At 38.1% G+C, this 14376-nt stretch overlaps 1 protein-coding gene across 1 annotated transcript in view; it reads left to right on the plus strand.

Moving 5' to 3' along the window:
* Nucleotides 1-14376, plus strand: part of Hmcn1 (hemicentin 1) — a 439469-nt gene that overhangs the window by 225980 nt on the left and 199113 nt on the right. The window contains exons 15-18 of the mRNA XM_027417405.2: nucleotides 1958-2116; nucleotides 10848-11042; nucleotides 12727-12822; nucleotides 13963-14090. Coding sequence (XP_027273206.1) covers nucleotides 1958-2116; nucleotides 10848-11042; nucleotides 12727-12822; nucleotides 13963-14090 — 578 coding nt within the window. The remainder of the gene's footprint in view (nucleotides 1-1957; nucleotides 2117-10847; nucleotides 11043-12726; nucleotides 12823-13962; nucleotides 14091-14376) is intronic.

The raw sequence follows: 14376 nt of genomic DNA on the forward strand, positions 1-14376 counted from the left end.
TGTTAAATCCTAAAACAGATCTTTAGAAAGTTTATTGTTTTACTAAGCACAATGTTCTAATTGTACTTAATATTGAAACTAAATAATCCCCCATCATAACTCCTTCTGAGAATTCTGTCTATACTTCTCTGTCTTCTCAATAATTTAATGAATAGTTTTCAGTAGTAATCAAGAAAAAGAAGACTATCAAAATGTGATTGAATTACTACCTTGTTTGGACTTGTGTTTTCCAATTTTTCTTCTTCCTTCCTTCCTTCCTTCCTTCCTTCCTTCCTCTCTCTTCCTTCCTTCTTTCCTTCCTTTCTTTTTGTATCTTCTTTCTTTTTTGTGACTACCATTCCTTAAACCTTTTTATTTGGAACAAAAGCTGCCAGCAAAAGGTCTTCATTTCATCTTCTGACACAGATGGTGTCTTTTGACATACAGGAATAAGCTAAAAGCAAGAAGTAAATTACAAAATTCTAAGTGCATCTTAGTCCAAACAGTCTAACTCTTGAGGAACAATGAGATCACACTGCATCCTCCTCTGGTAGGAGGGTAGCTGTGTCAACATCATCTGCTTTTGTTTATTAAAATCTCCCAGAGGCACTTAGACAAAGATTTTGCTGCCTCTCTCATTTGTGAGAGGAGTGTGTAGTAGCAAGTGTAAGACTGCCTAGGGGTTTGAAATATTGGACTTCTGGAAAGTACTTTGTTTGGGGCATTGACAGTTGCTTACTTATTGGAATTTCGTTGTTTTGAAATTTAGAGGTTGTTTGACATCCTCTCCAGAAAATTATACAAAGAAAAGAGAATTGTCTCCATGTTGCTAAATCTCATTGGTCAGTGCTGTTTGCGGCATCCTCTTAAAGAGCTGCTTGCTCTCAGGCTCTTTGCCTATTTAAAGCAAGGAGTTGTGTATGTGATCCCCAGTTCCAGGGTACATGACTAATGTGTGACATTTTAGAAAATATCTTTCAGATTTGGAAATGTCATTAAACCCTAAGATCAAGGGTTTAAAATCCTAAGGGATTTTAAGATCTCCAAGTACTTTGAATCATTCTTCATACAACAAATGAAAAAAAATAATGCACTAATCGGCATTACATATCCGGTGTTATGTGCTTTTTTAATCTACTGGTCATTGTAGTTAATTTAATTCTTTGATTAGGAGACAATTTGGGATTTGGAGAGCACAAGAGATACATGTATAATCTTCCTTATGACTCTTTGAAGTGTTATCTACTTCAATAATAAGTGGTTCTTGGAGGATCAGAGGTTCTGTGGACACATAGCATATAGAAGCAGTCCAGATGTAACTAGACTTTCTTGGTTCATCCTGTCCTTGCATTGAGATCCATATCTGCTTCCTCCAAACACAGTATCATTCCAAGTTCAAATTTTTAATGAATGAGACTTTTAGCTGAGGTAACCCAAAAGATTAATATAAACCAACTATTCTTTCTATTCTCTCAGCAAACTTTCTCCTACCCTTTCCAACAGCCCCCCTTTTAGCCATTCACATAAATTTCTCAGTCAGTTTAGACTTATCACATGACAAACTATAGCTGACACCCTTCAATTAAGAGTCACTCACTAATTTAATACTGTTGATATCTCAAGTACTCCCAGGATCAAGGAAATGCCGTAAAGATAATAGAAGCCTCTCCTGTCAGCTCTCATCTTCCTAGTTCGCTTTTACTGACCAAAGCCACCTTTCTGGTTTCTAGCTTGCCCCAGCTTTTCATGTAGCTACCAAGAGCTCATTTTTATCTGATATAGATAGATGGAGGAAGCAGTTGTATCCAGTTCATGATAGGACCAATTTTTAGACTGTAGAAAGTAAAGCATCTAAATTATCTTTGGAATTTGAAACATTGCAATCATCCTTATTCAGAAACTTCAAAATCACTTTAGTGGCAGAATAAACCATGTCAAATTTTCCACACTTAATGTCCTTCCCCTTGTTTTGATTTAGGAGATCTTGAATTGAGACCTTCAACATTCCTCAATATTGACCCTCTCATGGGACTTTTGAAGATTCAAGAAACACAAGATCTGGATGCTGGTGATTATACCTGTGTAGCCATCAATGATGCTGGAAGAGCAACGGGCAGACTAACTCTGGATGTAGGCTGTAAGCTTTCATGTCTCTTGGTTGTATTATTTTTCTGACTGAGTTGTTATTTTCCATGTTGATCAACTGTGAAACAATTTGTTATTTATATTTGTCAGAATGGCAAATCCAGCATGGGCATTTCAGATGACTAACATCATAACAGTGGCTAGCAATTCCGAGAAGCTTCTAATGTACCATTCATTGTGCCAAGAATGTTTTATGGGTTATCCCATTAAACTCTCACAACCCTACTAAGAGAAGATGCTATGATTATGTCTTATACAAATATAAGGACACTAAGCTTATATAAGTTGATCCACTTGATGAGGGTTGCAGAGCTAGAGAGAGACAGAGCTTGTGTATTTGACTGCAAGTTGTGTGACCTCAGAGACTATAGGCTTCACCCATATGTGACATCTATTGCCATTTTTCTGTCAGTAGTCATCCATTCTGCCATCAGATTGATTCTCAATTATTAACATCTGGAGGCCAGAAAGTAGAGTTTGGCCCTAGGCCATAATCTAGAGATGTTGATGACAGAAAAGGTAACAGATTATTCTTTTATTTTAGTTCCAAAAGTCCACTAGGAGTTACTCACCAGTGCATGAAATAAAGTACTAACTGCAAATGAATGTCAATCACCATGGGAAGATGCAATGTGTGCATGACAACTGTATTTGTGTTCTTAGGAAGTTTGGTTCTCACTTCATCATCTATGTCATATCCCTTTAGAAAAATAATGCAAAACAAAAAAAAAGCATTCCCTACACAGTGTGGTAAAAGGAGAAATAAAACAGAACTTGTTTTTCATGGAAAAGAATGTGGCAGCTTAATTTTCACAGATAATTAAATATTTGCATCTCTTTAAACTTCTAAGTATAGAATGTCATCAAATTATGTTTTCTTTTCTGTACATTATGTACAAGAATCTTTCGTCATGCTCAAACTGATTTTTTTTAAACACAGTGAGGAAAATGAATCTTTTACAAGCTATTTTAGTTCTATTATCTTAAGCCTTTAAGTGAAAATTATGGCCCTATATGCTTGATGTGTTGTTTCATGAAAACCAATTTTCTTTCCTTCTGAGACCTTTTGTGATCCTGGTCCCCTCCCTGCCCTTGTCTGTCTGTCGAACACTATTCATTCTTGCTGAATATGCCCTGAAATTTTAATATAGAGTACTGGAAATGGCACAATGATTGCTATAGACTCTGTCCAGAGTGTTTTTTTTTAACAACAACTGACCTCTGTTATTATTAAGATAAATACCTTGGAAATAAGGTTGAAACTGTTGGGTGGAGGGGGCCTCTGATTCTCCTGGAAGACTTTCAACTATACTAATGATTTTGGAAATGTAAGACTTAAATAAGGGAGGTCATTAGATACAGAATTCTTGTTTTTAAGAAATACAGAAAGGGTGAAGTTCCAATTCTCAGCACTTTCCCGTTCTGTCTCTCCCTGCTTCCCACAGAGATGTGTTATATCCACACAGCATGTTTTTGCATGTTCTTTCTCTGCAGGGGCAGAGAAATGGCCTCACTAACTTTTCCTAGTAATAAAATAGTGATCCCTTAGACACAGTACTGATGGTTTAGAAAGTCTGAGGATCACATACATACTTCTCGCCTATTGACTGTTTCCTTCTTAATCATGTTTTGCATCTGCATTTTCTAGATTCTCTCTGATGTCCAGGAATGCACCACCTATAAAGGCTGGTGATATCTGTTCTTGGTGTCCTACGATGATATGTTAGTGGCTTTTCTCATTACTATGAAAAAATACTTGAAAACAATTTTAAGGTAGAATGGGCTCATTTAGCTTCAGTTTGAGCATGTATAGTCTACTTTGGTGGAGGAGACACAGAAGATTGAGGTGGCTGATCCTAGTGTGTCTATGATCAGGAAGTAGTGACAGACAAGTCTGGGCATTTGCATTGTCCCTTTTTATTCAGTCTGAGACCCAAGTCCACAGGATAGTACCATGTGCCTTCAGAGAAGTCTAACCTCCTCAGTTACACCTCTCTAGAAATAGCCTCAGACATACCCAAGTGTTTGAAAATCCAGTTCCATTGACAGGGAAGATTAACCATTATCAGAAACTTCCCTACAAATGTCTTCTCTTTAGACATCACTTTTAAGTGAACTTTGATTTGGCTCCATCATATGCAAGATCACTACCATTCACAACTCTTCTAAAGCAATCAGCTTCTCAGTTTTGATCCCAGTGATCACACTGAATGGACCATCAATAAAAATGACTCATCTGCTTGCTGTGACATTGACCATTGCTAACAGTTGGCAAATAACTTAATGTTGAAGTTGGCACCATTGTGCTTCTGTTGCACTGTGTTAGTCAGATTCTTCATTATATCCTTCTTAGAGCAGCTCATAAGGTGTGAGTAGACTGACCTGCCCATAGGGGACTATGGTACATATGGTACCAGATGTAGTGTGTACGTGCTACAAACCATGGTTATAGAGGTGACTGTGGTTTTTAGTATGAGGCTGTAAAAAACACACTATGGATTGAAACTTTCTCCAGAATTAATATAGTGGTTAAAAAATATGCACTTGAGAGAAAATGGGTTGTCCTCTTGACTTTCCTTATTTTATAGGTAGAAATGGCATTTACTTTACAGGTGAATTGGAAACGTGAAAATGACATGTTATCACTTACATACACCCAGCATATTAACTGTTACCTATAGGACTGCTTGCAACATGGATTTTGTGTATAACTTCATGTATGCTGTGATTATTTTCTTTCTTTGAGCCTCAAAAATGATATAGGAATGCCTAAATAAAATGATACAGCATTCAAGATTAGACTTTGGGCTTTTAATATGAAACTCATTGTCTCGATTTGACTCCCTTTTAGAAAGGACTTGAGGCGAGTTAAGTACTGAGCTTAGTAGTGCATAAAATTATTCATTTGAGTTCCAAAATCATTGGGCATATTTCTAAGTTGCTTATGACTTAAGAACAAAAACATGCTTTTATCCATATCATGTAGCTATTTGGGCTTTCAGATTGTTTTCTGTGGGCCTATTACCTCACAGCAGCAATACTAGACTAAAAAAAAAAATAACAAAAGAACTGTTGAATATTATTCTTGAGTTTGAGCTTCTTGTAGTGAACATCCCTTTTCCTGTTTCTCATTATCATGGCTTTAAGTTATGGACATTTCAGGTCAACAGGGAAAGTTACCAATGCTTTTCATCCCTTGGAAAGGGGGGGGTAGTGAATTGTGAAGTCATTTGGAAGAAGAGGGGATTGGAAACATCAAACAAAAACTTGGCCTGGCAGTAATTTTTTTAAAGCATTCCACACCACACAGGGTTTGAGTCTTAGACTGTGGTTTTGTATTTTGTGGTTTGGTGGAACCAAAGCAATGTGTCTAGTCATTTTAGGAAAGAAAATCCCTGACTGACATAATGCAAGAGTTGCCACAGAGGGAATATACATTTAACTGTCTTGGGGGTCAAGGAAAATAATTCAGAATAGTGTTTAGAGTAAGATGGCAAATTGGTTTATGACTGTTATGTTTTTCAAACAATGATCCTGCACAGCCATAGTTATCTCTATAGACAATAAACTGCACTGTGGTATAACACCCACCCCTAATGCATATCTCAATGAGCTATACAGATGCTTAGGGAATTACCAGGGGCCAAACATTATCCTAAGAGACTGAATGAAGGCCCCAAAGTGAAATCAAATGCAAAGATCAAACTCCAGCACTAAGATCTAATAAATTAACTCTGTAATCTTTATGTTTAATACAGTTTGTATTGAGGTAGTTATTTCATGCTACATTATTGGTAAAAATTATCTCTTTTGACAACTTGAAATATAAAATCATGCTTTCCCTTTATGTTCTTAGAGAAATTAAAGCCAAGGAGAGGAGTGAAATGACTTACCCAAGATCACAGACTAAAACCATTCCAACTGCCCGTTGAAACTACTCTGTGGGTTCTTACCCTTCTAAGTAACACCCTCTCTTCTAGAAAAGCACCATTGTGTACTGTCAGCCAGTCACTATTGGTCTCCTGGTCTCTAGTTTGGCTAACCTATTTACAACTCACCCAGAAAAATTCACTTGGAGGCTGTGTTGGCCACAGTCAGGAGGAGGAAGCATTTAAGTCTTCTTGGCTCAGCTGGGAGCTGCTTCTTTTTGGAAGTTTGTATGTGGTGGACATTGTGTTGGCTGCTCTTTCAGGCCTGGTGTTCTCATTTGTCTCTTGTTTTGAGAGTCAGTGCTTATGTTCCCTGCTCTGATGTCTTGTGCTTGATGCTGTTCTAGAATCTGCTTTGCAAGGCATGACTTCTCCCATCTTGATTAGGTTTGTGGGTATAATTTGAGTTTGCTTTTCTGTTCTGATTCCAGATTTCCTTCCTCCATTACTTCTGAGTGTACACAGCTAGTGTATCACTTTTCATTGGTAATTATATTTTAACATTTCAATAAATGGAGCTCTCTCTTCCCTCAAGTAGTTGGTGGGTTTCAGCGGTCTACATATATTTTATTCTTCTCTCATATATTACATACCTATCACAGTTTTCCTTCCCTCACTTCCTTTCAGTTCCCAAAGCCACCTCCTCTCTTCCCCAGATCCATGCCCTCTCTGTCTCCCCTCGTAAAAAACCAGGTCTCCCAAGGACATTAACTAATAATAACATAATAAGCTTCAATGAAACCAGGCACATACCATCGAATCAAGGCTGGACAAGACAACCCACGAGGAGGAAAAGGGACCCATAAGAAGGCAAAAGGCTCAGTGGCTGTCCCTGCTTCCACTGTTAGGAATTCCACAAGAGCACCAAGCTACTTTACCATAACATAGATGGAGAGGACCTAGGTCAGACCCCAATAGGCTCTGTGATCTCTGTTAGCCCCCATGAATCCCAGTCAATTGACGCTGAGAGCCTTGTTTTCCTGGTGTCCATGACCTTTCTGGTTCCTCCTATCATTCTCCCACTTCTCCTCATCTGCAGGATTCCTCAAGCTCCACCTAATGTTTGACTGTGAGACTCTGCATCTGCTCCCATCAGTTTCTGGGTGAAGTCTCTCTAGTCTCTTTGATGAGGATTCTGCTAGGCTCTGGTCCCAGAACACTGTAGGTAAAAGATTTTCTGGCTGGGTTTGGTGTCCAAATCCCTCCACTTGAGGCCTTGCCTGAAACAGAAGATGGTTGGTTCAGGTTCCAGGTCCCCCATTGCTAAGAGTCTTTGCTAGGGTTATTCCCATAGATTCCATGGAGTTTCACCTAGGTCTCCACCTCACTCCTGAAATGACCCCAATTCCAATCATTTCTCCCAGTGTTTTCTCCCTCCCCGCACCAGTCCCTCCTGGTCCCAGCCCTACTTGCTCCAATTCCACCTGTGAAATCTATTCTCTTTCCCCTTCCCAAAGAGCTTCTTGAGTTCCTCCTTAAGCCCTCCTTGTTGCTTAGCCTCTCTGGGTCTGTGAATTGTAGTATGATTATCTTTACTTTACAGCTAATCCAGTTATAAATGAGTAATATCATGTGTCATCTTTCTGGGTCTGGGTTATCTCACTCAGGATGCTTTTTTTCTTCAAGTTCCACCCATTTGCCTTCAAATTTTGTGATGTCATGGTTTTATCAGTCAAATAACACTCGATTGTGTAAATGTACCATATTTTCCTTATCAGTTCTTTAGTTGATGGGCACTTAGGTTGCTTCCAGTTTGATTGACTGCATTTACTCTAGGGAAAAAATATCCAAATTTTAGAAATGAAATGAACAAGCAATGAGTTACTTCATTAACTATATTTAAAATGTGTTTATTTGTCATTTTTAAGTTGAATTCCTATGTATATGAATTAAGAAAACTATCTAAACAGAGATAGACCACTCTCTTCTCAAAACATCTTTTTCAGTTTTGGTTTTCATCTTAAAATTTGTAAGAGGGCTTTTGAAATTGTCATGTTTCTTTCAAAAGTACAAGTTCAAATGTACAGGGTTGAGGTATCTCCATCATATGAACATTTGTACACACATACCCAAGTCTGAGTTATTACTATAGCTTTTCATGATGATTCAGTAATTCATTCACCAGTATCCATTGGCCACACACAATGTACCATGTAATAGATTAGCTGCTGTTAAAGGATAAAACTATAGTTGTATACATAGGCTGCCCGGAATACAAAGCAACAGATAATCAAGTAATAGTTTGGATTTGGAGAGTTTCATGGATCTGATAGAAAGGGTTGTCTTAAATCTCTAACTGGGACGTCATGATGCCTATTTGTGATGATAAGAGATGACATCATAGAGGAGTGTCCTTTGGAAACTAAGTTAAAGGGTGGTCAATATTTTAACATCAGGCATTACCTTTAAAGGGGAGGTAATAACACAAGTTCTAAAATGAGAAAGGTCAGCACAAGTTCTAAAATGAGAAAGGTCAGCTCTTACTTGAAGAAGAGTGAGGATTTGTGACTTCCAAAGGGCAGGCTTTGTATAGTGTATGAAGTAATAGCAACACAGCTGCAGAGTGAGAGGTGGCCTATTCCAGGCTAAAATAAGAACCAACACTGGTGGAAGACAGATGCACATCCAATTTGCAGATGTGGGATGAGAAGGAAGGAAGCTATTTCTATATCTTTTTTTATTAAGTTTATTTTTTTAAATTTCACTTTGCATTTCAACCACAGTTCTCCCTTCTACCCCTCCTCCAATATGACCCTCACCTCCCTGCCCAGCCTACCCTCTATCCACTCCTCCTACAGGATGATGAGACTGCTAGCCAGTATGTTCAGGCATAGTTATTAGAACATGTAGAGGAGAGGCTGATAAAATGACAAAGGATTTCGACCCTGAAATGGAAACCAGCTTTTTACCCTATGGTACTCATTCAAGTCCATGTGACACTTGTCAAATCAACTATGTTTCCTCATGTATAAAACCAGAGTGGGGTCATTCTGAAGACTGAAAACAAATGAAATCATTTGACAAAAGACTTGGCTCTGAAAATGATAGCTGTTGCCATTGCTAACCTGGACACATGTTTGATTTCTGGTATACCATCTCTTAGAATTTTATATGAGTAGGTTCCTCCCACTGATTTTGCAGAATCTCCTGTATTTGTTCTTATCTGACATCTCAAACATCATTATTCATAAGTTCCCAAAAGCCTCATCCCTGAGTGGTTGCCAACAGCACCCTTTCTGTATCACAGTCCTGTGTTTTCCTAAGTGTACCCCTCATATATTTTCAGCTCTTCCTGTCAATTTCCCTAGTTATCAGAATTATGTAAACCTATAGATTTCTTTGTACGTCTCAATTCTTCTTAAGATGCCAAGTACTTATTATTTTCTCTTTATCAAATGTGTTCAGGTCTTTTTAACTTACATTATTGATTCTCAAACTTAAATTTCTCTGACTTCAAAATGTGAGCAAGAATACAATACCAAACATTGTTATACTTCAGGAATAAATGTTGTTTGGCATGCCAGATGGGGATTAGTAAAGAAATACTTTGGTACGAATTAAGTTCATTTAAAAGTCCAACCAACATATTACTCCTTGGCATGTACCCAAAGGACACTGCAATATTACAAGGACACTTGCACAACTATGCTCATAGCAGGTTTATTAGTAATAGTCAGAAACTAGAAACAACCTAGATGTCTCTTAACTGAAGAATTGATAAAGAAAATATGGTACATTTACACAATGGAGTATTACTCAGTTGCTGAAAACAATGACATCAGGAAATTTGCTGGCAAATGTATGGAACTAGAAAAGATCACCCTGAGTTAGGTAACCCAGACCCAGAAAGACAAACATGACAGGTGCCTAGCCCAACTGTCATCAGAGAAGGTTCACCCAGAAATGGATGGAAACAGATTCAGAAACTCGCAGCCAAATATTAGGTAGAGCTCAGGGAATCCTGCAGAAGAAGGGGAAGAAGGATTGTAGAACTCTATGGGGTCAAGGGTATTGCAAGAAAAACCCACAGAACCAATTAACCCACACAGAGGGGCTCACAGAGACTGAACTAACAACCAGGGACCCTACATGGAAGTGACCTAGGGCCTCTGCATATACGTTACAGTGTGTAACTTGGTCTTCGTGTGAGACTCCTAACAGTGGGATCTGGGGCTGTCTCTGACTGCTTTTGTGATCCGTTCCTCCTATTTGGTTGCCTTATCTAGTCTTAATAGAAGAGAAGGTGCCTAGTCTCACTGCAACTTGATAACCATGGCTGGTTGATATCCATGGGAGGCCCACTTATATCTGAAGAACAACTGTGGAGGAGGAATGGAGAGGAAGGTGTGGGGGTAGGACTGGGAAGAGGGGAGGGAGGAGAAACTTTGGTTGGGATTTAAACAAACAAACCAACAAAAATAGTTCTGAAATCTAGCTAATGATATTTTGAAAAATATAAGAAATATCATATTGCATTATAAAGCCAACTTATTTAAGAGAGTATAGGTTTGAGCACTATAACATATACACATATTGAAAACAAATTTCTATAACAATAGAAACTGTTTAAGATGATCTTCATATCACCTACAACTTTAAGTCAAGAGCTGAGTGTCCATTCTAAATGTTCATTCATAAAGAGAAAAATATATCTGTCATGTGTCAGACAGGAAAACTTACAATGTTTTATGAACAGTGATATGTTTCCAATCCAATCTGTTGATAATTTAATAGTTTTTTCTTAATGTGTCCATACCCTCTACCAGTGACATTTTTGTGTTTTGTATCTTCCAGCACCTCCAGTTTTCATTCAAGAACCTTCTGATGTGTCCATGGAAATTGGCTCCAATGTGACATTACCTTGTTATGTCCAGGGTTACCCAGAACCAAAGATCAAATGGCGAAGACTGGACAACATGCCAATTTTCTCAAGACCCTTTTCAGTTAGTTCCATCAGCCAACTGAGAACAGGCGCTCTCTTTATTTCAAGTAGGTGAAAGGATGTATTTGCGTGTGTGTGAGCATGCTTGTGTGTGTATACTTGTGCATTCATATTTATGCATTTGTTTATGCACACTGTTTTGTATACGTGTATTTTTTGTTTTGACTTAGTTTGCTTTTTGTTTTTCTTGTTTTGAAACAAAGATTTAGGATGGTAGCCCAGAAGGCCTTTTGACCCTTGATCTTTTCTCAGCCTACATGCCACCATGCCAGTCTGTACTGTAATGTACAAATACGTGTGCTCAAATATGTATGCTAGTAGATTAAACTGGACATGCTCAGTGACAATATTTGTAAGATCAAAATCATTCCTCTATTTAACCTTGATTTCCTTATTACTTACAAGCCAAGAACTACACTTTAAAAGCTTTAGCTCCAACCTCCCGACTATTCCTTCCAGCTCGTAATTAATGCTTCCCTGACTGTTTCCAATGCTGTCGTTAATTGCACATCTTCCATAATGCTCTTCAAGATCTTGGGAAAAAAATTCTATGCGTTTGTTCTGATGATATAATAAAAAGTCCATCAATATATAGTAAAAAGAAGGATGAGAAAAAGCAATTTGTATTAAAAATATGTGTTTTTACATGTGAACATTTGGTGTCTCCACAGTTTGCATATGAGTTTATACCCCTTCACTGAGGACCCCACAGCTCAGTGCTGAATATAGCATCCAGTAGTTTTTCTAGCTAGATGAATAGCTATGTCTTCTCCTTATGCAGACTTAGGTTTCTATGATTATAAATACATTTCAAATCTACAAATTTCTAGTGGAGCCTTCATATTCTTGCTAGACTTGGAACACTATTTCTCTATGAATCTGCTCTGTGTATTGTCTCTGTAGTTTTTTATTCCCTAAATGCAAACAGATTCTACCCATCACTGGGACAACTAAACAATGTTCCCTACAAACAGCAGAAGCGTACCCAGAGTGGCACAGCTTTATACTCTTTGAACAGAACCTGCTTTTCTTCAAGCTCTGCTTTTGATTATAATTCACCATGAGTGGGCAGCTCCTCCTATCTTATACCTGCTCTTTTATTTATTCTTTATAATTTTGGAGATTATAATTGAATTATGACATTTCCTCTTACCCTTTTCTCACCCACCCCACATACAACACCTCTTCTCTTTTCTTCAAATTGGTGGCCTCTTTTATTTTTTCCCTAATTGTTATTGCATATATAAACCTATTCAGGCCATATAATGCTGCCTATATGGATATTTGGCACCAAACAACCAGTTGGTGTGATGGACTCTGGAATCTCTCCTGTTCCAGTTTTCCTCAGTTTCTTTGTGTGCAGTTGAGGTCTAATAGGCTTTTCTCTGTGCAATTTGGCATGTTCGGCTCACATTTGGGCAGTCATATTGTTAAGACTTTATGTCTAGATGCTCATTAAACCACAGCTGGTATCTTATCTCCACTGTGAATTTCTGAGTCCTCCATATACAATCAGGACATCATTCTTATCTGTGGTTCCATCATTCATTGTATAAACCTCATAGAGAGTTTGTTACCCTACTGTAATGGCTGAGTTTGTTTTCTCCTTCCCTAGAAGGCAGTGGCCAAAAGGTGCTTACATATTTCTGTCACAGATTCCAGGCACTGCGCCTGGTGCATTGCTAAGGTTTCATAATGGTCATGAGTGAATAAATGGGTTTTTCTTTCTAGATTTATGGGCAAGTGACAAAGGAACGTATATCTGTGAAGCTGAAAACCAGTTTGGAAAAATACAGTCACAGACGACAGTAACAGTGACAGGACTTGGTAAGACTAGTTGACTTTCTAGAGGCGATCTTCTTCAAAAACTTCAGACCTCTTTGATGATGATGATGATGACGATGTCATCCCTTGCATGTGACAATTTCTATTTGTTCTAAAGCCAGGTAGAGGTTTGTGTCCCTAAGCTGTATTTCATACAATGTGACAACTATAAATAACTTAAAGATCATCTGCTTCCAGCTCCCCATCTTCTATTTATTACACACACACACACACACACACACACACACACACACACACACACACACAGTGTATATGATGGCTTTTGACTTAAGTTTATCACTTAGGTCCACATAGAATTGTGTTTAGGTGTTGTGAAGTTAGAATAGAATATAGCTTATTTCCAACTGTCGAGGTATTTGATTTAATATGTTTTATTGAGTAGTCGTGTCTGACTGATTAAACTATTCTCATACTGAATTTATATTTCTACATCTAGTCATTGGGATTGTTTTTTTCCTAATATTATCTAGTTCAAGTTATTATAGCATTAAATGTGATTTTTAAATACCTTGCTACACACATCTCATTAATATGCTTCATAGAATTTTCTGTGTGTCTTCATTCATCTATCTATGCCTACGTTTTTTAATACCTCTTAAGGATTTTGTGCTCAGTTGAGTGATTTTCTTTGTTGTTGTTAATTTCAAGGAAAGCACAATTTTACCAGGCTTCTTTACTATTCCATTTCAACAGACTCACCTTTATTCAGCTTGCTGGTGCTGTTGAAACAGACTCCCGATGGTCTGTACCTAGTCTATTCTGTTGCTAGCTATCTTCCTGAGAGTGGGTTCTCTCGATTCCGTGTCTCCACTCACAAGCACTCCCAAACACTTTCCATCCTGATGTGTATGCTGCCATCATCTTGCCTTGACATTGCTGGCCTTTTGTATGGAGGCTTTGCTCTTTACTTTTGATGTTTCCATGGTATCACCTATCCTCCCCGCATTTCTTCTGCTTGGATGGATCCATTACTTCCACACTGAAGTTCTTTTCCATTCTCACTCTAAAGTTTTGTTACTGAACACTCCAGTTTGAAACAACATAATTTGTAGTCATCTTGCTCATAATATTACCACCACCACCCTTTTTATGATGAAGCTGAGTGCTCTTTCTTTGATGTAGTTGCCCCACTTATTGGAATCAGTCCTTCTGTGGCCAGTGTCATTGAGGGACAGCAGCTAACTCTGCCTTGTACTCTGTTGGCTGGAAATCCCATCCCAGAACGGCGGTGGATAAAGAACTCAGCCATGGTGAGTACTTTCCTCATACATGCCTTTTTGTTTGTTTTTCTCCTAAGAATAAACGAATTATGTAACAAATACTGAAAGCCTGATTTCATAAACATGTAAACATGTTTTATAAGCATACCAAAGCTTTTCTTAAAAAAAAGATGTATTCATATTTATTTGTGTGTGTGTGTGTGTGTGTGTGTGTGTGTGTGTGTGTGTGTGTGTGTGTGTGTAGATATCAGAGTCCAATTAAGGTGTCAGATCCTCTGGAGAGCAGTTGGAAGCCACTTTACCTGGGTCCTGATTT

Source organism: Cricetulus griseus, chromosome 5 (genome assembly GCF_003668045.3).
Source record: "Cricetulus griseus strain 17A/GY chromosome 5, alternate assembly CriGri-PICRH-1.0, whole genome shotgun sequence".
Lineage (NCBI taxonomy): Eukaryota > Metazoa > Chordata > Mammalia > Rodentia > Cricetidae > Cricetulus > Cricetulus griseus.